This window comes from Crinia signifera, chromosome 6 (genome assembly GCF_055691185.1).
Source record: "Crinia signifera chromosome 6, ASM5569118v1, whole genome shotgun sequence".
In the NCBI taxonomy this organism is placed as follows: Eukaryota; Metazoa; Chordata; class Amphibia; order Anura; family Myobatrachidae; genus Crinia; species Crinia signifera.
Window position 1 is genome coordinate 169889875 of NC_139222.1, and position 25395 is coordinate 169915269.

The 25395-nt window shown below is 45.1% G+C and overlaps 1 protein-coding gene across 1 annotated transcript in view; it reads left to right on the top strand.

Annotated features, from left to right (window-relative positions):
* Positions 1 to 25395, top strand: part of LOC146008613 (medium-chain acyl-CoA ligase ACSF2, mitochondrial-like) — a 144263-nt gene that overhangs the window by 98562 nt on the left and 20306 nt on the right. The window contains exons 9-15 of the mRNA XM_083148087.1: positions 6781 to 6869; positions 9059 to 9135; positions 15443 to 15550; positions 15636 to 15787; positions 23267 to 23408; positions 23812 to 23922; positions 24556 to 24624. Of these exons, the coding sequence (XP_083004213.1) occupies positions 6781 to 6869; positions 9059 to 9135; positions 15443 to 15550; positions 15636 to 15787; positions 23267 to 23408; positions 23812 to 23922; positions 24556 to 24624 (748 nt within the window). The remainder of the gene's footprint in view (positions 1 to 6780; positions 6870 to 9058; positions 9136 to 15442; positions 15551 to 15635; positions 15788 to 23266; positions 23409 to 23811; positions 23923 to 24555; positions 24625 to 25395) is intronic.

Sequence of the window (25395 nt, forward strand, 5' to 3'; positions counted from 1 at the left end):
AATCCACAAGTCCCTCTGCAATCCGCCCGGCCGTCCCATCATCAGCGCACCAGATTCCATTTATCATCCAATTTTACAGTTTTTAGATTCCATCGTACAACCCATCATCATGCAACAGCCCTCACATATTAAGGATACCACTGCATTCCTGAATGCCCTTTCAGCCCTTACATGGGTACCAGACGGAGCCAGACTAGTCACAATGGATGTGGCTAGTCTTTATACCAGCATCCCCCAGGAACATGGTCTAGCAGTGATGAAAACATTTTTGATGTCACAAAACATGCAGGACATCCAATTGGAGCTATTCATGAAATTGATGGAGTTAACACTCAAAAAGAACTATTTTCTCTTCGACGGGAAGTTCTTTCGCCAAAAGACTGGGTGCGCGATGGGTAGCCCGATATCGCCATCTTTCGCGAACATTTATATGTTCCAAGAAGAACAGGAGATGTTTTTTTCAGATCCAGCAACATCCAGTAAAATCCTCATCTTCAATAGATATATAGATGACCTGTTCATGGTTTGGGACGGCAGTGAACTTGAATTACAAGAACTTATCAACAAGATTAACTCCAGACCTTCAACCATCAAACTGACATACCAGCAATCTACCAGCGATATTCATTTCCTTGATGTTATGGTCAAAATCTTTAACAATTCCATACAAACGGAAATATATGTCAAGCCTACTGACAGGAACACGACATTGAAATCTAACAGTTTCCATCCATTGGCTCTAAAAAAATCGCTAGCCAAGTCACAAATGATGAGGGCAGCCAGAATTACCAGTCAGCCGGACCTATTACCGAAAGTGTTGGACACGTTTATCACAAAGTTTGTAGAAAGAGGCTATCCATTAGAACAATTACAAATCCAAAAAACTGAGGTGTTGAATATGGACAGAACCATGCTATTGACGAAGTCCATAAAAGTGGCTACTAATAAAGATGATGAACCAATGCCATTTGTTACCAGCCTGACGCCTGCTAGTAAAGTACTCCCCCGAGCAACTCGGGCCCTCTGGCCGATTGTCAAAACGGATAAACAATTAACTTGTTTTCAGAGGAAACGTCCGATGCTGTGTTATACCAGGGGGTGCAATATTAAGGATGTCATAGTACACACAGATGTCACAGGCTTTGAACACCAGAGACCAGAGATACAAATAAACATCCTCACTAAAACCAAGGGATGTTACAAGTGCGTCAAATGCACTACGTGCTCAGATATGATCACAGGCCCGGTGTTCATACATCCAATGACAAGAAAGAACTACAAGATCAATTACATTCTTAATTGTATGTCATCATATATTATTTATGCTATTGTATGCCCATGTGGACTGATATATGTGGGCAAAACAAACAGGCCCATGAGGGACCGCATGGCAAACCACCGGTCATCCATCAAAAAAGCCCTAGCTGGTAATTCCAAGGATACGGATTTACCGGTTGCAAAGCACTTCGCCTTAGCCCACCACAAACTCACAGACTTAAAACACATGGCTATTGACCATGTACCAGCATCCATACGCCGAGGAGATAGAGAAGGCAAACTGCTAAGACTGGAGGCAACCTGGATCCATCGATTAAATTCGACAAAACCATTGGGACTTAATGACAAGCTGCCCCTCTCAGTTTTCTTATAGAACTGCAGAACAGTCATATTATATGCACCATGCACCCTGGACCTAGGTGCAGGTTATATAGCCCCCAGGTTACTACACTGTTGTGATATTGTCCACGTCATAGCATTGTGCCACATAGATATGACCCTGACATATACAGGGTCACTAGTTTCTCATGACCCCCGTACATCTGGGTGTTTAATACCCTAATAAGTTAAATGTAGCTTATATAGCTTTACATGCAGTACTATAATGATTGCTACCTTAACCGCTTTCTTTCCCACCTTTTAATACTTTATTCATTAGTTTGTATTTTATTAGTCTATAGAGTACTTTATTACGTTGTTTACACCAATCATGATATTTTTTATTCATGTCCTCATTGTTTTGTGCACGATTTTGATACATTGTACTCATATTGTAACGCTCTTCCATTTCCAGCAGCCGGTCTGTCCCCCTACCAGGAAGTGTCTACCATCCAGCACAACGGGGATATGCGTCTCACGTCACATACAGCAGATGCGGCTTGCGTTTCAAGTGGTATCCAGGAAGTGACGTGAAGATACAGCCAGTTTCGGTGCTATGCGACACCGCTGTGAACGGGAAGCCCGCGCTGACTGAATGGAAGGAGGGGCGGTGTCACTCACCTTACTTAAGGTAAGCTTCTGTACTACACATTTGTTCACTATTTTACTTCACCTTGACAAAGAGGCGTAAGCCTCGAAACGTTGGTGTCCTGATCCAAATACAGAGTTATTTTACAAAGACCTCGGAGTGCCGCCTATTTCTTGTATGTTCATATCGTTAATGCCTGGAAGGCACCGGGGTTGTTGGCAGGAGGGGAGAGTGCCGGACCGCACACCACAAACTACTATATATATATATATATATATATATATATATACAGAGGAGCCGGCACTCACAATCCACAATTTCAACTGCTGGGGTGCAGGTCTCAGGTTGTAATCCAACGTTGGGGTACAGCCATATATAAACAGTCCAATAAAAGAGCACTCACCAGACTTTTTCTTCAGGATACAATTAAAAAGGTTTAATACGTCACCATATATTCATGTCGGTATGTCGACGTTTCGAGCCTCACAGGGCCCTTTGTCAAGACCACAATATAGATGGGTATACAGCTCCAAAATGAGTTTTGGAGCTGTATACCCATCTATATTGTGGTCTTGACAAAGGGCCCTGTGAGGCTCGAAACGTCGACATACCGACATGAATATATGGTGACGTATTAAACCTTTTTAATTGCATCCTGAAGAAAAAGTCTGGTGAGTGCTCTTTTATTGGACTGTTTATATATATATATATATATATATATATATATATCTCTCTGTCAGAGGTTGCATGCCCCAATTTTTATCCTAATAAAAAACACAATAGGGGGTGGTTGCACCGAGTTGCTTTTACCTAATAAAGATACTGTAAGTCCATGTGTCTGACATTCCCAGAGCATGCTCACCTTTAACATTATCCCTATGTGGGGAGTGGTCACTTGTGCCTTGGCCTTCCTTCCGGGGATAGTCACGGGACAGGTTTCGCCATATCTGTAGTGGGAAAAGGTTCCCTCCAAAACAAACCTTCAGAAATTTGTTAAGAACCCCAGCTCACCATCTGTAATCTGAATTTGAGATCCAAGATTTACAGACAGTCTCCTAGGCGCTGATTGGAAGCCCTTTAGATCTCCCTAAAAAACAATTAGATGGCTATGTTGCCTAGCTTTCCCTCTTCCTTCCCATATCATTTTCTTGAGGAGGCTATAAGGGAAGGCATTATATTTGCTTAAGAGGGGCATGGGGGATCCAGGAGCCAACATAGAGCTCTGGATTCCCCTACACCAACAGTGATAAAGGCAAGTGCATTTATGCATTTTACACAAATAAATATTTTGTGCACTTTACATCGCAGGACTGCAGCTTTGGACCTGTAATTCCAGCTCAGTGTGACACATACATTTTGCATGGTAGGATAAGCACTAATGATTAGAAAAGGGGAAAGGAGGGTGATGAAAGAATAGAAACACCTGCAAGGGGTTAATGAGAAATGAAATGAAAAATGAAAAATTATAGGGTACTTATGTAGTATCTGGGCTGCCGATTTCTAAATCGGGTCGGATCGGGAGATCGCATCGCATCGCATGCGACCATGCGATTCGATGCGATGCGATGCGATGCGATGACCCGATTTTTCCATAGGAATCAATGTTAAAATGGACTGAGTCCATTTTAACATGGAATTCAATGGGAAAAATGGGTCCTTTTCATACCCCTACTATCCAAGTGGGCATGGAGTTGGATATAAACCTGTGGCGAGCGTAGCGAGCCACCGAGCCCGAAGCGTGGCGAGCGGACGAATACCGTCCCCTCGCGGGGCTCGCTTCGCTCGCCACGCTTCGGGCTCGGTGGCTCGCTACGCTCGCCACAGGTTTATATCCAACTCCATGCCCACTTGGATAGTAGGGGTATGAAAAGGACCCATTTTTCCATAGGAATCATTTTAACATTGATTCCTATGGAAAAATCGGGTCATCGCATCCGATATCGGATGCGATGCGATGCGATGCGATATCGCATCGCATCGCATCTGATTGTATGCCTTAACTTAAGGCATACAATCAAAAAATCGGCAGCCCAGATACTACATAAGTACCAATTATAGTTGAGAAATAAGATAAAAATGAATGAAAAATAATAAATAATAAATAGAATAAAATTCTAAAAAAAAATAGACTAAAAATGGTACTTGTGTATTAGCAGGGCGTCCACTAAGCTATTTGCTTAGTGGGCTATTCTGCATAGTGAAATCGCATCGCATGGCACGTTTTTGTGCCATGCGATGTAATGCAATGTGATCTCACTAGTTCATTTATTCACTGCACCCTGACTGCCGATCGCATTGCATCACACACAAAATCGCATGCGATCGCATGTGATTTTGTGTGCGATGCGATTTAGTAAAACACCCCCAGTGTACATGTCTATGTGATGCAATGGGATTTAGCACACCCCCCACTATCCACATCACCCCGAAGCGTGACGAGCGCAGCGAGCCCCGCTAGGGGCTGCGGAACGCGTCGTCCTGACTTTTTCATACCCTCAATATCCACGTCAGTGTGGAGTTGATTTTATAGTCTGGCACAAAACCGTGCCGTGCGATGTGATTTCACTAAGCCTGCGTACGTATGCAAATTGGGTGCCCTGCATATACACAAGTACCCTAAAAATAGTAAATGAAAATTATGTGAAATGCATATAAAGATAAAAATAATGGATTGAAATGTTTACACTCCTTATGGGGCACTTTGAAAGTCCATGGGCCTGATATGCTCTCCTACCTCTAATGTGGGGGACACCAAGGACGGTGGCCGAATGTAAACCGCGTCTTCCTTTCTTCATCCGTCTGGCAGGCACCCGGCGTTGACGTCACACACTAGCCGCTGCTCGGGCTCAGATGTCGGGCAGGCAGGGGGATAGCATGTGGTTCACGGAGCAGCAGGTTACAACACGTTTTGTGCTAAAAGCACTTTTTCAAGATGTTTGTTGCTGTTGTCTTTTTAAAGGGTAAAAAAACTTTATTGTAAAAAAACATTTTAGATGGGAACCTCATGAAAAAGACGCCATGTTGGGCTAAAAAAGCTTTTTGCTTTGTATAGTTTAGTATGAAGTTAAAAAGTGTATAACTCAAAAAAAGAATACATTTTTAAAAAATGGAAACAAAAAATAATACTAAATATGCACATCAAAGTAAAAAGATATAGAAATGTGAAAAATAAATAATAATAAAAATAAATAAAAATAATGTCAAAATATATAAATGGATGAAAATGAATCTAAAAATAAAGAAAAAGAAAAAATATATAATGAAGATAAAGATAGGAATAAAAGATTGAGATGGAGAGAAAAAATAATTTGAAAAAATGAAGATTTATAAATGCTGGTGCTTCGGGAAAAAGTAGGGAATAAAAGTAGAAGATTATTAGCTGGATTGTGACATGGTACATACACATACATTTTTACATTTGTACATGCAGACCTTTATTTTCTACACTAACCTGCAATCCAGGGCTGCTGGGAGTCTTCATCGGTGCAGCACGGAACATGCTGTACCTCTGTGCTATGAGCCAGCGCCACACACTTAGGGCCTGATTCAGACCTGCTCGAACAGGTAAACACAGCCCCGCTGAACGACCCTCCCCGCTTATTGAATCTCCTCTCTACCATGGGAGGGGACATGTACACAAGTACATCCCCTCGCATGCGGCCACAGGGTAAATCACCATCAAATGATTTTTCACCTTTAATCAAAGACTGACTTTTATTCGGCCACCAATCCCCGAATTCAGGGCGGGCGCTGACGAACTGAAAACCTGAACTGTTAGAAGTACTTGTGGACCAGAGCTGGGAACCAATATTCTAAAATAATAGTACCTGAATAGTTGCCCATAGCAACATCCCATCTTCAATAGAACTCCCATCTTAGTAAATCAACCCCTTAGAGGTTGGAAACCACTGTTCCAAAAGTTACTAAATAAGAAGTAGAATCTTATTGGTTGCTATGATCAACTTCCCATCTTCAATAGAACTCCCATCTTAGTAATTTTCCCCCTAAGGGTGGAATTTACTAAGGTGGAAGTTCTATTTTAGATGGGATGTTGCAATGGGCAACCAATCAGATAATATCTATTATGTTTTAGAAGGTTGTAAATAAATAAGAAGTAGATTCTGATTGGTTGCCCATAGCAACATCCATCTGAAATAGAACTCCCATCTTAGTTAATTTCCCCATATAACTATTTTCTGTAGATGAAGAAGAAAAATAAATTGCATGTATAATGCTCAACTGAGCTCTCCTACATTCACTTCTCTTGTCACGACAGTGGTGGCGATGTATGTGGCAGCATTGCTGAGAAAGGGGCAACTGAGGTGATAGAGTGCAGATGCCAGGCCGCCTTCGTGTTTATATATTTTAGTATTTTCCTTTGTTCTCCTGTTCCTTTCAATGTGCCAGTCATAGATATCGTTATCTTCTTTTTATATCTTTCCTACTGTATTTTTGAGGGTAATCATTAATCTATGTGCAAATATTTCAGCAGGCATTGTGTGAGATTACTAGTATTTTTATGTATTGTTCCACAGATGTACAAGTTTATACGGGACCCCTACAATGTACGTAGATATGTTGGGGCAACCAGACTATGATTCTCTTACGTCTACCCTCACTCATGGTACGGAACAGTGGCTAATGGTCATCATATGCACTAACATTTACATACATTACGAGGTGAAGTCAATGCTGCGGCGAGGAGGGTTTGTATGGCGAGGGTGGCTTTTTTTTTTGGCGAGATAAAGCAATCCTCACCATCCAACCCCCCTTGCCGTATTCAATGTTTGGCCTAAATCGGAGGGCGAAGGTTCCCTTAAACAGCGAGGTTCGGCGCAAATGCAGTGAGCCCGCAACGGTGGTGAGACCCACTGTTTTGCTGGCCACACTCGCAGTTTCCACCTCGCTGAAAGGAACCAGCGAGGTGCAAATGGCGAATGAAGGGGAAGGCATTGAATACTCTTGACAGCAAGCTATCGACATATATGTGTATGGTAAATTGTCTAGTCTACCATACATGTTATTATTTAATGCCATTAGGCAAAATAATCTAAATTAGAGGGCTTATGCTGGGAACATACTGCCCAATATAAAGTCTGTTGGATTGGACAGCCAAGATACAGTATCACTGTTCCTTCATCCACTGTGTCCCAGCAAAATGTCTGTAAACAAAGTCGTTCACTTGATAAATTGTAAATTCCACCCTAAGGGTGGAATTTACTAAGGTGGAAGTTCTATTTCAGATGGGATGTTGCTATGGGCAACCAATCAGATAATATCTATTATCTTCTAGAACAGTGATTTTCAACCTTTTTACCTTGCAGCACACTAAATAAGTTTTAAAAATTCCCAAGGCACACTATGATCCCCACAGGGCAAAACACATTGGCCCCCACAGGAAAAACTAACAAACCTATTGGTCCTCATATAAAAAACAATCACATTGGTCCCCACAGGTAACAAAAATAAAATACATTGGCCCTTTACATGAAAAGAAGAGACCAGTTTAACTGGTGGTGACTGTAAACTGGTTTGGGCATCTCTAGATTTGGGGGCACACTTGAGAACAGCTCAAGGCACTAGTGTGCCATGGCACAGTGGTTGAAAAACACTGTTCTAGAAGGTTGTAAATAAATAAATAAGCAAAATGTCTGTAAACGAAGTCGTTCACTTGATAAATTGACCACATTCCCGGTATCGTGGGGGGCCCCCCCGCCGCGATGCCGCCACATATGTACTAACATATGCGGCTGGCATCGCGATGCGGTGACGGAGGCCCCCCACGATACCTGGAATGTGGTGTGCGGGGGGTCTCCGTCACCTCCCAGCCGGCTCCTGCATCCCTCACGCCGGGGACAGCTAAGCAAGCTGTCCCCGGCGCCTCCTCCTCCCCCCTGCATCCGGAAGGACGTCCGGCTGCGTCACTAGGGGGAGGAGGGGTTTACCTTCCAGGGTCCAGGAGGACCCTTCAGGAAGGTAAGCGAGAGGGGGGTCGGCGAGGCGGGCGGCGAAAAGAAGCCCATAGGCTTCTATAGGGTATCGCCACCCAAAGGTGGCGATACCCTTCAGTGCGGTATCATTTTTGATACATTGGAAAATGCGGTAAAACCGGGGTTTTACCGCATTTTCCATTTGATACATCTCGCCCATATATCTGAATGGATCGGGCAGCATGTTATACGTACAGGCTGCCCAATTAGTCTTAACCAACATCGCAAACTGGCTGGTCATTTACATTCATGTTGCAACCGCTCAGTTGCGCTGTCAGCCACTGCTGGTTTATGCAGCAGGTGTAAGAGCAGTTGGCGGAACGCCCATACAGCCATCCCAATTTGTATGTTAATGACAGACATATTGCTGGTACATACTGTTCGATGGACCAGTGATATATCGTCCTTTCAAGGGAATGGCCTCATCACTGGCTAACCTGACACATGACATTCACATCCAGTTTTGAGACTAATGCAGTGTTGGATGCAGGGCTTAAAGTGGTCCAGGAGAGGTGGTGGAACTCATATGAGTATCAAGAGGGGTGGGCTGCAGGTGGACAAGAAAGTTTTTTTCCTTTTAGAATTACTGTGTAGGCCCAAGGTGGAGGTTAAATTAGATCCACCTACCATTACAGGTTCCACCTCGTTCCCCCCACACTTTAACCACTGTTGGATGTAATTTGACTGTACTTACTCCCGCACATGGGCTTGGATTCATAGCATTACCCGGTCAGTGCAGTCAGTTTAGTCAAATGTGTTATTTTAGAGTTAGGTCTGCAACCAATGAAGCCATCTATTGACTATTCTTTGTATTTTCTTCCAGGAGTTATTGGTGGAGCCATTGCTCCCCCTGATATTATGAAAAAACTTGTAACACAAACCAACATGAGAAATATCTTGGTAAGTGACCCAACAATGTTTTCACTAAAGGCGAATGTATAAATTACATTTAGATGTATATTTGCACTAAACCATACCATTCAATTAGATATTTACTCTGCACTAGACACAAACTTGTGGCGTATGCATACACAAAACTAGCAAACATCCTGCATGTGCTCATCTACTGGTGCAGAGTACACGGAGAGGTTGCTGTTCATCTGAGGCAACTGGGCCATGTACTCTGGGTGTCAGCACAGAGAGGACGCCAGTACAGTAGGTAGGCTTGTATTCAGGGATGGATTGGATATGGCCCCACTGCCATATTCCTTCATAGGGGCTGGCACGTCTGATATGGAACCTGGATGGAGAAGGGAGCACTGTAAGGAATATACATATGGTGGCACTACATTATGGCAACTGGATGGGCAGCATGAACAGTGTAATGGTTAGCATGACTGCCTCACAGAGCTGAGGTCATGGGTTCAATAACCACCATGGCCCTAACTGTGCAGAGTTTGTATGTTCTCCCCATGCTTGGGTGGGTTTACTCCGGTACTCAGCTTTTCTCCCACAATCCAAAAATATACTAGTAGGTTAATTGGCTTCCAATAAAATGAACCCTAGAATGAATGTGTGGATGTGGTAGGGAATATAGATTGTAAGCTCCACTGGGGCAGGGACTGATCTGAAAGTTCAAATATTCTCTGTAAAGTGCTGCAGAATATGTGTGCACTATGTAAATAACTGTTAATAAATAAATAGTGGGGCATCATGGTTATGATGGGATACAGTCATTAGGTCTACAACAAGAAGGTCGAAATGCGGGGGGGCGTGGCTTGGACGTGCATCTAGGAGGACGTTGGGTGTGATAACTCCGCAATTATCCGGCTTAAATATCCTGCGTATGGGACTTGGAGCACTTCTATCTGGCATGTACCTGTCTCCTGTGTACCCCCGAGGCGACTGAGCTGCCTGGTGTGCCTGCGGCCCGTTTGTAGTGGACACCGGGTTCCATTTTGAAAGTTTAAGGTGGCGTGTGTCTCCAGTGGCTCCACTCCTGTACCCTTCGGCTCCTTGGCTGTGGAAGTGTGGTGTACAGTACACCTTGCGAGGTGTGCCTGGTGGGTCGCAGCGGGACATCTGACTTGGTTGATGCCTTCCTCCCGGCTTGAGTGTGCTCGTGGCCAGGCGCCATCTTGGAGTCTCCATACTGCGACTGCCCTTTTTATACTTTCTCAGCTGCGGACTGCCTTCTCCACTGGCTCGCTCGGTGTGCAGTGCTTCTCCGGTGATATCTGCGACTTGGACGACTCCTGCCAGTGGCTGTGAGTTAAGATATACTACTCCGTTTACTATCTCTTGCCAGTGCATTCTGATATTGAGGCGGTGTGTGGTGTGCTAGCCACCACTACCTTGCCTCTACTATTTCTTTGTCTGGCCCTCTATTCCAAATCCTTGAGGCCATTATTGCTTCCACGTGGAGGATCCTTGCTACATTTGCTGAAGAAAATATTACCGGTACTTACTCACATCCTGTGCCTGCACTAGAAGTACCTTCTACAATGACACCGTTGCTGGACTTATCCTGTCAAATGGAGGCTCCCCCTAATATTTCTACTACGGTTCCAACTTCTGCTGTGGTGGATTACATGAAGCCCCGTCCTGCAGCCCTAACAGCTGCACTATTGATAGAAGACTCCCTCCTTGCATGTTCGTTTCTATATCCTTGGCTGGATGGTATAATCCTGGAATTTTTGTCATTACACTACCGATTGTTTTACATGTGCTTTTGGATATATGATGGTGGGACTGCATTATATATAGATTTACATGGGAAACAGGCCTGGCCGGACTAACATTATTCAGTTCCTATGCTTGTTGCTCTCAGTATGTCTCTATTAGGGATGGCCATCGTTGCCATCGATGGCAATTCTGCAACTGGCCATCAATAGTGCTTAACTATGCAATGGATGACCATCGATATTTTTTTATTTATTTGTCATAATAAATAGTTGTTTAATGTAGATATAGTGGGGGGTTCAGAATGGGTATAGGGGTAGTATGGTTGTAGGGCTCCAGGTACACCTCAGTTGGGGGTGGGTAGTACAGGGTGGGGGGTTATGTGGGAGGTTTGCTTTGGGTCCTTTTGGGAGGTTTTCTTTTTTAGTTTTTCTATTAACGTTGGTGGGTTTATTTAGACAGTGGTGTTTTTGTTAGTTGAGCATTTTACAGTACAGATCAATGGTGCTCAATGTATTGTTATGCGCTATGTCCATGTAATTGTGCCTCCTTCTACTTCTCCATCCTCGGGAACCCGGATGGCGTCTCTGGGTACTTGCCTTAATGTATAACTGTCTATATCCTGAGAGGATGGTATTCATCTCATATACATCCTATATGCTCTGTGCGTGAACACATATGGATGCTTTTATAAACTTCTGTATATACAGATGTAGCCCCTGCCATCCTTGGCCGGGGCTTACCAGCCCCTCCCCGCTGGTGAGCACCGGCGGACAGGGGCTACACTGAACTGGGGCACGCGTGCGTCTCACACGCACGTGCGTCCCAGTCTCTCAGCAGGGACATTGCGTGTTAGGGGGGCACTCGGGGCAGCGACGGCGGGGTAGGCGGCGAGGACCGGAGGCAGGCTCCATTGCCAGGGGCGTATGAGCGTCTCGTGCGCGTGCACCCCCTGGCGGGAATGGTGCGATGGTGGGGCTGGCATTAGAAACGCCAGCCCTGCAAAGATGGGCCAAGCCCCATCTGTATACTATTTTGGCTGCTACATATCTCCTGCACGCACCTATTGATCTATTGATACATTGCTGTCTATAGTGTTAATTTAGGGCGTGGTGGGAGAATAAAAAAGTGTGCCAAGCATAGCGAGGCACCGAGCCCTAAGAAAAACGCATATTGACTTTTTGACATGTCAACATTTCATGTGTCGTAATTTTGACTGTCTGCCTTTTGATCATGTCGGCATTTTGAATGTGTCGAAAATGTGTCTGTCTGCCAATGGTTGTCGATATTTTGACCGTCGGTAAACTGACTACATCCTGTGTTGACGCCTATGGCTGATTGGCACTATGGCACCACGCTTTAATGTCACTAGATCTGCCTAGTAAGTGCTGCTTAATGGAAAATCAGTCTGGGACGGGGAGGAGGTTCACCCAATTTTTCCATTAACACTGCCAAGTGCATTCCCAAACTACCATGCAGGGATTCACTCACCATCAAATGAGTTCTCCTCCCTTCATTGATCAAAGTAAGTCTATAATTACTTTTATCCTAGACGGAGATGGCTGAAATGAGGGGCGGGTGCTGACATCATGTGACGTCAGCCACCTGCCCCAAGCAGACATGGTTTGCAGGTGTCCGTCCAGCGTTTTCATGGGCGCGCCCACCAGTTTTGCGTGCATGCCCAAAAAAAGCTGGGCGGACTCCAGCGACCACTCCCTGTCTACCCATCATTGAGCAAAAGCCTGATGAGTGTGAACTCGCCAAAGGCATTTGTTCCGGGCGTTTGCACATGCGCAAACATCCCACCATCGGCCGGCGAAGCGAATTTGGACCACAGCATACAGGTCTGAATCGCCCTCACTGTGCAATATAATGAAACATATCGCTTAAAAGTGCCAAAATTATTATAATTGTTCTTCTTTATGGCGCCACAACAGATCAGCAGAACTCCATTACTCTATTACAAAGATGGTTTAACCTTTTTGTGTGCCAACGTTACTGTGAGAGATCCTCAAAATATCTGCTAAAAATTCCAGCGTCGCTCACAGTTCTTTTTTTGGGTGCAAAATGTTAAAAAAAAACTTCAATTAACTGACTTGGCCATATTTGTATTTATTTATACTAAAAGAACAGTCGCTGTGAGCGGCACTGGCATTTTTAGCGGATATTTTGAGGATCTCTCACAACAATATTGTATTGGACTGGACAAGTGGGTGAGCTTCCGGTTTTCTGACCTGGGACTCCTGGCAAACTTCCCAAACATCAGGATTTCCCTGGACAAGTAGGCAAGTATTCCTATAGTATGCTGCTTCCCCAATACTAAATATTTGTATATACATTGCTGATAACAGCACTTTATATTTTGGACAGTGGAACACATAAATAATGCAATGTTCAGAAAATAATTTCTGAATGCATTCTGAGTAAATATTCTTGTAAAGAAATAATAAATCTGCTCGCCCTTCTCTATAGGGGTCCTAGGACCTAATTCAGCAGTTTTCAAAATGTTGCCTTGCTCACAGAGTCCCTCCCCATGATATGCCAGCAAAATGTTGTGGGCAAATAGCTAAAGAGTGAAAGCTTCTCTACATTACTGGCTTTGCACAATACCGGCTGTGTACGCAGCCTAGCTGTGAAGTCAGACGCAGTCTGGCAATGTTTTAGGTTGCAGCTGCCACCGCAGCCCTCCCACCGAGTGACCCTGACACGCCTACGTTGTCCCAACCGCTACCACAAAACACTGACGCAATGGACACAATGGTCCATCGCCGCCCCCCCACTGCTACTTAAACTGAGGTTGCAACGCGATCGCAGTGTAAATACTCACCTACTGCGTTGGTACCTGAATTATGCCCTAAGTCATGGAGAGAGATAAAGTACCAGACAGTCAACTACTAACTGATATATTACAAGCTATTTGAAAATTACAGTTAGGAGCTGATTAGAACAAAGACTACATAGAGGCACAAATATTAAGTCTTTAACACAATGGCGATAAAGAGTGATAAACATCCTAACTGTCATTTTTCAAACCTCTGCTATAACATGACAGTTAGGGCTGGCCATTTAACACTCTTTATCATATTTACATTTATCTCTTCAAGGACTAATAACTCCACCTCTTAGTTCTTTCTCTGTGTTTATGTTGAATGGGTTTTAATTTATCAAGTTATTCTCAATACCTCCAAAACATGTCCGCTTTCATGAGATGTTAGTAGCAGGGCTGGCCGAAACTTAATTTTTTGGTGAGCGAACATAGATTTTAGTTCCCCTCACTTTGGATATTGTGGGCGAAGGAGCGCAGCAAACATATAGGGCATAGCTACATAATAGTACCAATTCCCATTGCACCACACAGTAGTGCCCCTTAGATACACTGGACAGCTAGAGCCCCTTAGAAGTATTGCACCAACTAGAGCCACTTCGACACACTGCACCAGCTAGAGCTCCTTAGACACAATGCACCATTACACATTTTGTACACAGGGACCTCCTAGAAGATGATGGCAATATATTTGGACTGGACTCTACCAACAACATCAGAGCCACTGCTGGGAGCAGCCTGGCGAGGAGCCCTCATGTGCTATTTATATAGGTGGTTGGCATGCACAACAGTCAGTAGGAGACATTTTCTTGGCAAGTGCAATATTTATATTCTCTATTAAGGTAGTTTGTGGCCCAGCTGTCTGATTCTCAGGGTTTGGATCACTGACTGCGATGTGGGTTTTTTCTATATTGAATTACTGTTTTGGTGAATATGAATTGGAAAAATCACAGAAAATGTCACTGCTGGTTTTTATATAAAAAGTCTCATCTGCTGCCGGATCACATACTGTACCTAAAATTAATTTTTTGAGACTTTGCTGTCTACTTCATTCATATTCAGTTGGTCCCAAATCTCTTCTGTTATGTTCAGCGCCTCTCCAAAGCTGCAGACGTGTTTTGGAAAATCCCTCAGACATCTCAGGAAGCTGCCACATGTCTCTTGATGATACAACTAAGGGATACCAAGGTCGACATGCATTGGGTCGACCACTGAAGGTCGACATGGCTTAGGTTGACATCTAAAATAGGTCGACATGCTTCAGGTAATCTTGGATGAAAGGTCGGCACAAGCATTAGGGTGACAATGGCTAGGTCTACAGTCAAAAGGTGCATGCATGGCTCTCTGTGCTCACCATGCTTTGGACACGGCGCCTCGCTACATTCAGGACACTAGTCTATTCTACCTCCAAGCCCTAGTGGATGATAGGGCATGAAATACCGCCTGCCGGCACATGTCGGCTCAAATAAAAAGTGAAAAACCCATGTCTAACTTTTGACTGTTGTCCTAGCCATTGTTGACTTAATGCTTGTATCAAACTTCCATCCATGTCGACCTTAAGCATGTCAACCTATTTCAGGTGTTGACCTAAGCCTTGTTGATCTTCAGTGGTCAACCCAATTCATGTCGACCATAAGTGTGTCAACCAAACGACTTTATATTGTATACCAAGCACTTTGAAAAATCTGGTTACTATTCCAGCAAATCAATGTAGCTGTTTTTTTGCTTTCTACTAATGCTTTTAATTTCATGTTTTTTCAGATCTGCTATGGTACAACAGAAAACAGTCCGGTCACTTTCATGGGTTTCCCTTATGATGATATTATCCGCAAAGCTGATACTGTAGGATACGTCATGCCACATACGGAGGTGAGACAAGACTATACCTACATTTTTTCACAAACCCCCTGCTTCTAAAATTTCCCTTCATTATCTTTGCTCTTTTTTTTTTTAGGCCAAAATAGTAGATATCAACACAGGCCAGACCGTTCCACTCAATAGCAACGGGGATCTGTGGGTTAGAGGTTACTGTGTAATGTTGGGTTACTGGGCAGATGAAGACAAAACCAAGGAGACGATCACTCCACAGGGATGGTACAAAACTGGGTAAGTAAAGTAACTGATGTAATGACTCAGTCAAGGCTTTTGGTACAGGACACCCCAGAAAGGCATTATCTAGGAATGTTAAGCAGTCGGCATGATTAAAACTGGATTACGATTTTTTGGATCCTTAGACACTTGGCACTCAACATTGGCCCTCAAATGGGTACAATGGTCATAGTCGTACCAATTTGATGAGAAATACTAATGTATTTCAGGCATTGCCAAATTTACAAACGCACAAATCCGTACGATTCGTATTTTTTACTTTCAGATTTCTTACACTGAGAAGCCTGCATGGATCTGATTGATCCATGCAGGCTTGCCTCAAATACAGATTGAAAACGTATTTACTAGTGATTCGTATTCACCAATACGAATTATTTGTCGGTACCGTTAAAATGAATGCAGCCTTAAGGCCGTATTCTATCGATGGTGTATGCATTCGGATAAAAAAAAAAGACCATGTTTTCAATTTGTATTTAAAGTAAGCCTGCATGGATCAGTAAGATTCGTGCAGGCTTCTCAGTGTAAAAAAAAACCTATTTAATAAATAAATACTGTATTTTTCGGACCATAAGACGCACCTAGTTTTCAGAGGAGGAAAACAGGAAAAAAATATTCTGAACCAAATAGTGGTAGCCATATACCCTAATTAACTTATGTCAAAGGGGAGGTCAGGGAGTCAGGATAAGTAGATGAGGTGTAGTGGAGAAAACACCTAGAGAAAGAAGTTGTAGGTGGTAGCAGTCCAGTGTAGACCAGTATGGGGTCCAGTGTTCCCTCTAAGCTGTGCGCACGTGCGCGCGCACACAACTTGACAAGTGTGCGCACAGACATTACAACAGAGCGCACAAAGCAGCAGTGGTCCCTTTTTGCAGTTGTGGACTCAATTAATGTGTGTTTCACCCATTAACTACATTGTGTGCTGTGTTTTGAATGTTTAAATGTTTAATATCATTTTGATGTAAAGTTAACACAAATGCTGAACGTAATTTTCCAGTTATAAATAAGTGACGCACAAAAATTTAAATTTCCTTCCAAAGTTGCACAGCCAAAATCTTTTGCCGCACACAGCCTTTGAAAAATTAGAGGGAACATTGATGGGGTCTGAGTGGGGCCTGCACACTGGTGGTGGAAACACGGTGGAAGCAAGAGGGCTGAAGTCAAAACAAAATGGTTTGCTCTAGCTATAGACCCATATCTCTCTTAAACATTGATGTTAAGCTGTTTGCTTAATTAATGGCGAACAGGCTAAACAAAATTCTCCCCGCATTGATCCACAGTGATCCACATTGATCCCCGCATTTGTTCCTGGCCGTGAAGCGAAGGACAATACCACCAAGGTCCTTAACCTGATCCATCTCGCCTCTCATCATCAGATCCCCACTATTTTGATTTCTACAGATGCTGAGAAGGCCTTCGACAGGGTCAGTTGGAGTTTCATGCGGTCTGTACTGGAGCATATCGGCTTGGGTACACAAGCACTCCATAGAATCCTGGCCTTATACCACATGCCCACAGCGAGAGTAAGGACAAACGGCTTCCTCTCCGACCCCTTCCCTATTAGTAATGGAACAAGGCAGGGCTGCCCCCTATCACCGTTGATTTTTGTCCTATGCATGGAGGCCCTGGCGAGAGCCATAAGACTCAACAAAAATATCTCTGGTATACGAATCGGAGAGGCAGATTACAAGTTGGCACTATTCGCAGACGACCTGCTGGCCATAATTACACACCCAGAGACAGCACTCCCCCATTTTGTACAAGAGCTAGATCGCTTCAGCTCCATCTCCAACTTCAAAGTTAACATGTCCAAATCAAGTATCCTTAACATCTCAGTGCCCCCCACGGTGGTCCCCCAATTGAGGAATGCCTTCTCATTCACATGGCAACCCTCCCACATAACATACTTAGGCATTAACCTAATCAGCGACCTAACCCGATTATACTCTCTGAACTACCAACCCTTACTTAAATCCCTCCGTGCAGACTATAGCAGATGGCATAACAAACAGTTATCTTGGCTAGGCATCGTCACCAAAATGAATTCCCTACCTAAATTGCTCTACATACTCCAGACCCTACCCATCTCTGTGCCAGAAATCTGGTTTAAGTCTATCCGAACCCTGACCCAACAATTTATATGGTCTCGTAAAAAACCCAGAATTAAACGAGAAGTCCTTACGAGAAGCACCCAAAAAGGGGGATTTCAGCTGCCAGACATAAAAAATTACTACCATGCTATACATCTCAACAGGGTACTAGACTGAACTAGAAGCCGAAGCAACAAACAATGGGTAGAATTGAAGGGAGTCTGTGCCCACCAATATCCTGAAATATTTCCCAGGCTTCCTAAGCTCCCGAAACCGCCACCTTCCCACCCGACTATCCCCCCTACCCTAGCTGTCTGGAAATGTCTACGACGCAACCCTATCATCTCTTCTGTATTTGGCCCATTGACTTCTTTCTTGCACAACCCAGACTTCCAACCGGGGCTGAACATTCCCGATTTCTCCCAATGGGCACTAGAGGGACTTTTTAGAGTAGGTCAGGTGAAGGTTGGTTCAGGCATGCGTTCGTTTTCAGATATACAGGCAAAATGGGAAGTCCCTCCTAGAGACTTCTGTAAGTTCCTCCAGGTTCGACACTTCCTGCAAACAAGCTCTAGAACCACACTATCTTTCTGAGAATTGACCTCCTTCGAAAGACTCTGTGTAGCTACATGCAACCCTACCCACACAATCTCACTGTTATACAAACTCCTTCAAAACTCAAGTAACGATACTTCCTCAACATTCACCCGGGCTTAGGAACGGGATCTAGGCCTAACCATTTCTAACAAAGAATGGGAATCCATCTTCCTAAAAGCCCACGCCAGTTCTGTTTGCATCCAAACAAGGGAAATCCAATACAAAATAATTATGCGTTGGTACAGACACCCATCTATCTTGCACGCCATGAACCCGAGCATCTCGGCAAATTGCTGGAGGTGCGGAAAGGCCACTGGAACACTCCTACACATATGGTGGGAATGCCCGCTAATTGCCCACTTTTGGACCGATGTTATTAAGACTTCACAAAAAATAATCCATATCTCCCTTCCCGCAACTCCTGCCTTCTGGTTGCTGAACCTGTCCCCCACCCCGCTTTCCTCCTACAAAACTTCATTGCTCAGACACCTTGGTAACGCTGCAAGAGCTGCCATACCAGTCCTGTGGAAATCCACGATCCCTCCCACACGCAAATCCTGGTTCACCAAAATTGATCACTACATGTCCATGGAAGACGTCTTATTATCATCAGTGGATAAACACTCAGACTTTGCAGCCATATGGCTTCCTTGGCTGGACTATAAATCTTCACAGGATTACAAAGATTCTATTTGTAGGTAAATCAGCTGGATCCAGTTTCTGACTATAGTAGCCTCAATTTGCCTCTACTACCCCATTCTCGGGAAAGGTCAGACCCCTCCCCCCTCTTTATCCCCCTCTTTCCTCTCCCCCTTTCTCCCCCCTCTCACCAGATATCCCCCCCTCCCAACTTCATGTACCCCAATCTGTCCACACTAATGTGAACACCCACATCGCACTCCTCTTTTTGTGCCCCAAACGATTTCATAGACTTTTGAGGACCTCATTAAGTGCAGTTACACGATTGTTTACTGTTGACGACTAAATGTCTCGCTGCGCCGAGATGAGCAGACTGTTCGCATAATTCAATGTTTCAAGGTTTGCATCCCCTGTTATTTCCTATAATAATCAATAAAAACTGATTATACAAAACAAAATGGTTGCAGTACTGGACAGTGATTGCAGTGTATGGGAAGCCAGGGAAGCCAGTGGGGGTAATGTACCTGACTATCAGAGATAGAAAGATCCCAGCTAGAGTTACATCGGTGGGGGTAGCAGAGACACTAAATGTGAGAGGCCTGAGCTCCTTAGAGTGTGACGATAGACAGCCCTGTATATATAGGGGGAGTGATAGATCATCTCCAGTGGGTGAACAGGCTGCGGGCAGCAGGAGACCGGCTCCCTTGCACAGGGCAGGAGGAGAGCCGGCCAGACAGACCCCAGCGACAAAGGAGTCTATCCGTGGTGTCAGCCCCGCTAGAGGCTTACCTGTCTTGAGGGAGACGCAGCTGCCGCCTGGAGCCGGTGGAGTGTGGTCCCATCAGAATCTGGTTTCAGAGGAGAACAGCCACGACGTGAGCGCCGTCTGGAGCTTACCGGCGCTGCGGCTGTGGGGAAGGAGTCTGTGGACAGTGAGGGAGCCGCTGGGTCATTGAATTTCTTAACCCAGACGCAGAGGAGGCTCCCCTCAGAAGCCGCTGCAGTGCCGCACACTTCTTCCTCTCCTCAGTGTTCTTGGCACAGGTCTGGGAGGAACTGCAGGCGCTGGGAGTGCGCACGCGGTAGGCTGTCTTGCTTGCTTCCTGGTCAAATCACTCCCCCTATCTGCTCCACATGTCTTATTCGCTCCATAAGATGCACATACTTTTCCACCCACATTTTTGGGTAGAAAAAGTGCATCTTATGGTCCGAAAATGACGGTAATTGGGGAAAAAATGGCATGGGGTCCCCCCTCACGGCTAGAATCGTCCCCACGTTCAAGGAACCGGTCCTGGTCTTAGAAGATCAGGAGCCAAACATGATGGGGGATACCTGCAATTTTTTTAAACCAGCACCAGGCTCAGGGGCTGGGCCTGGTTCCCAAAATAAGGGGGACAAAATTAGTAGGGGTCCCCCATATTTTGAGAACCACCATCGGGCCCTAACAGCCCGTAGGGTAATGCCACAGTTGGGTGAAACTATTTACACTAGTTCCCCTGGTCAAAGCATTATACCCCTGACTGGTCAGCCTGGGCTGGGACCATGGGGGAGTGGAGACCCCCCAATAAAGGGGTCCCCCACTCCAGAATTGGCCCACCCCCAGATCTGACTGATCTGTGCAGGTTTCACCCAAATATGGCTGGAAAATGAGGAGTATTTTCCAGCTGTATTTTCGTGTCAAATACCGGCCATATATTACATATGGCTGATTAGTAAATTAGGAATCACCATTCGAATTAATGGTGATTCCTATTCGTATTCTTTCAATGGCATATGTATTCGTATTTTTGAAATACAATTGGCCTTATATCATCCAGAAATGGCTACGAATAGGCATATTTGTAGCCATTTCTTCTTAGTAATTTTTCCCCATAGTTATTCATGTCCACACTATACCGTCACTATGCATGTATTTGAGAACACACCTATATTACACACCAGTATTCATACGATGGTGAGACAGAGACAGAGTAGCCGATTCTGCCCTGTAATCACTGCCAGCAGCATCCAGTAACTCATCAGGCACTGATCTTGCTGCAGATCACATTTATAATGGCGGGTGACAGCAGGCCACTGGAGGGCGGTACTGAGCCGCCGAGGAGACCAGGAAGAAAGCTGCAGCAGCATGCGGGACACCCAGCCAGAAATTCAACCAAGCAGGGAGCTGCCAGGTGAGTCCATATGCCCCCCCGCCCCCCCCCCCCTCCCTGCATGGAGCCCGCCATTGCGGGACAGCAGCAATGTGCTGCCCCCCTGCTGCTCAGCCACAGAGTGCCCCAGGTGACCCCCCCCCCGCCCGCACCCCCCCCCCCCCCTCCACCACTACCGCAATCCCCCTCAGACTGAGGAAGCCGCCGATTTCAGGAACAGGGGGAGAAACACGTTTTTGAGCCCTACTTGTCGCTGGTCCTGTATTTACCCTGCAAGCGCAACAACCGTGGATTACAAATAACCACCCAGCTGGCTGGTCCAGCAGGAGAAGGTCCCGATACAGCCTATTCCGGAGTGCATCTCTGGTAAAATCAATTGGAAAGACTGACCTGAGGTTATCTTACCACACAAAAAGCGCAACCATCAAGGGAAACAAGTTTATGCAGGACTGGTAACTATGAAAAACGATTCACTGCCTCTATTAGAATTCACACAAAAGCCTCTTATTTGCTCAAATTAAGGCCCTTATTCTGATCAGTGCGGCCGGATCCGAATATGCTGTCAGCACCGTGCGTCCTTAACCCCGCCTTCCATACGGATCGCCAACTCCGTCCGAACGCGGTAAGAAGCTGTCCGAACGGACCGCACGTGTATTTCTCGTGAATACACCTCCTCCATCTCAGGGAACCTCCCCCATCATTCGATGGTCGCAGACCATCGAATGCAGGACCGAGTGGCCAGGCAGCTCCCGCAACCTCAGACCACACGGGCATTTCTCCGTGCAAAAGCAGGGATCTGGGCGGGCAGCTGACATCCGGCAATGTCATATGTCCGCCCCCTACACGTGCGTCACGGCCGCATTACCATACGTACGCCCAGCGTTTGCATGGGAACGCCCATGAAACGCGGGGTGTAAACATATGGTAATGAGCCCAAACAGCCCTTCACACCCCTCTCCACCCCGTTTGTAGTGTACATATTTCATGCGGAATGTGGCCGTGCGTCCCGCTCGCACATGCGCAGAGACGCCTCTGCACATGCGCAGACACAAAACATCGGCGGCACGAACGCACGCGGATATTACCGCACCAACCAGAATAAGGGCCTAAGTGACTGAAACAAACGGCAATCCCAGCTATTTTAGCTTTTATTACATGTTGTATGTTGTCTGTCTTGTCTGTATGTTATATTGTGCACAATCATCGATTAATTGTTATTGTGTGGAAGTTGCTTCCAGTATATGTGTTATTTTTAATACAATAAAATGATTTATACTTGATACTAAATTTGCAAGGACATTCAAATTACTGAGCAGGATTGCGCTTCTTAAAGTGCCAGACACCTAGTGGTATCTGACACTATTCCTCCATTTAGAAATTCAACCAAGCAGGGAGCTGCCAGGTGAGTCCGTATGCCCCCCCCCCCCTCCCTGCATGGAGCCCGCCATTGCGGGACAGCAGCAATGTGCTGCCCCCCCTGCTGCTCAGCCACAGAGTGCCCCAGGTGACCCCCCCCCCCCCCGCCCGCACACCCCCCCCCCCCTCCACCACTACCGCAATCCCCCTCCCCCGGCTGGGTGTACCGTACTTGCAGTTTTCTTCCTGGTCTCCCCAGTCCCCTCTGCAGTATCAGAGCGTGGCGGGTCTGGTGCCCGCTAGACAAACCCCCCCCCCCCGGACGGGTGGAGGAGGGGGGGGGGGCGATTTGGGGGTTGGGAGCTGGCAGGGCTTGCACCGGCCCTGGGTGACAGGCATTGGGCCCTCCCCACTTAATCCAGCTCTGTGTCTGATGCTGTTGTTTCTGAAACAGAGATCAGCGTCTTACAGCGCAGAATAGGGACCAACCTAAATTGTGTTAAATATATGTTCCTGCTAACTATAAACATTGGTAAAAGTAATTAAACACCTTACACAGCTTGAGGTAGCACCTTGGATATACAGAGTATGTGTACATGGTGATTATTGCCAATGCTGTCTAATAAATTAGTGTTTTTATCTGACAGAGATATTGCTACCATGGATGAATATGGATATTGTCGAATTGTTGGGCGTTGTAAAGATATGATTATCCGTGGGGGTGAAAATCTGTATCCAGCTGAAATAGAACAGTTCTTACACACACATCCCAAAGTCATGGATGCCCAGGTACGGCAATTGGAGAGAATCGGACGTGCAAAGATCATTCACACAGGGTGACAAAGCCACAAAATGCCCTTATTCAGATCTAATTGCAGTACAAATTTGTTCTCGAAATGGGAAAATCCATGTGTACTGCAGGTGGGGCAGATGTAACATATATAGAGAGAATAAAATTTGTGTGAGTTATTTTGTTTCTGTGCAGGGTAAATACTGGCTGCATTATTTTTACACTGCAATTTAGATTTAATTTTCGACACACTCATCCCAAATCTAACTCTCTTTATACATGTTACATCTGCCCCACCTGCAGTGCACCTGCGCTGTGTCCATTTTGAGAACAAATTTGAACTGTGATCAGATCTGAATAAGGGCCAAAGTTGCGTTCTGTCTGCTAACACTGTTTTTACAGGTCATTGGAGTGAAGGATGAGCGAATGGGGGAAGAACTTTGTGCTTGTATTAAATTACATCCGAATGAGCAGTGTACTGCAGAGGAAATCAAGCAGTTCTGCAAAGGAAAGGTGAGGTGCATGGCATGGACTAAGTACATGAGATCTAAACATTCATTTATACTAAGACTTTGCTGTAGGCATTTATCTAACACATTTAATAATAGTAATGTTGTTTTCTACCTTACATAATTATTTATAATATGTGCTAATACAGGGCTCGACAAATTTTTTTAAAATCTAGGAGCCAGGGTCAAAGTGCAGGAGCCACACAAACTAAAAACAGGCACGTTGCAAGCTGAAGGTGCCTATTACATGTCACACGCCCATTGCATATGCTACCACATGTCATAATGCCCAAGGGGCTGGAGGCTGGATCAGTAGGAGCAACGCTGCGCTGGGATGTTCAGCAACATCCTTCTAAGCAAATACACGATACCAATGTCAAAAGTGTAATGTGCACTTTCTATTATACATAAGACTTTTCTGCATACAGTCATCTCTACAAGAGCCATTCATTGTTAAAACTTCCTAAAAAAGCAGATACACACATGACAGTGTGCCATTATTAGCCATACTAGTGTGAGCTCAACTTTGAAACTGTTATGCTGTATGAGTGGTGGTGGTAAATTATATTGGTAACAGTGCTTATGTTTGTGCTCCTGTTTATTTAATATGTAATATATTTCTCTTTTATCGCAATAGATCTCTCATTTTAAGATTCCTCGTTACATTGTGTTTGTAAATGAGTATCCTCTAACTGTCTCTGGAAAGGTAAGTGGGGGGGGGGGGGTGCGCTAGTTTATAATCCTGCTATAGTGTTAAATCACAAGTAACATATATCTATTCTTGTTTTTGTTACTGGTTTTTGTACATTTGGGATAATTAAAGCTGTGGATGGCCATAATAGATTTGGTATGAAATCCCGAGAGGGTCAAAATCCCGACAGGGTCAAAATACCGACAAGGACAAAATCCCGACATTAAAAATCCCGACAGGGTCAAAATCCCGACATTCAAAATCCCGACAGGGTCAAAATCCCGACCTATAGAATGTACAGGTGAAACAGTCTACATGACTTTCGGTCGACAGGTGCGAGGTCGACATGGATTTATTCACTGGTTTTTTACCCGAATGTCGGCACAGTCGACATGGACACAGTTGCAAGTGAACTGCAGCCCCTCGCTTCGCTCGCAATGCTTCGGGCACTATTTTATTCTCACACCACGCCGTAGTGGATGGTAGGGCATGAAATACCGCCTGTCGGCACATGTCGGTTCAAAAAACAGTGAAAAAACCCATGGCGACCTCGCACCTGTCGACCGAAAGTCATGTAGACTGTTTCACTTGTACATTCTATATGTCGGGATTTTGACCCTGTCGGGATTTTGACCCTGTCGGGATTTTGTCTTTGTCGGGATTTTGACCCATTCGGGATTTTGACCCTCTCGGGATTTTGACCATCGGGATTTTGACTGCATCCCGCCATAATAACCAGCCAGTGTCTCGCCATTCTGCCCCCAATGTAGTAACTAAAATGCAATC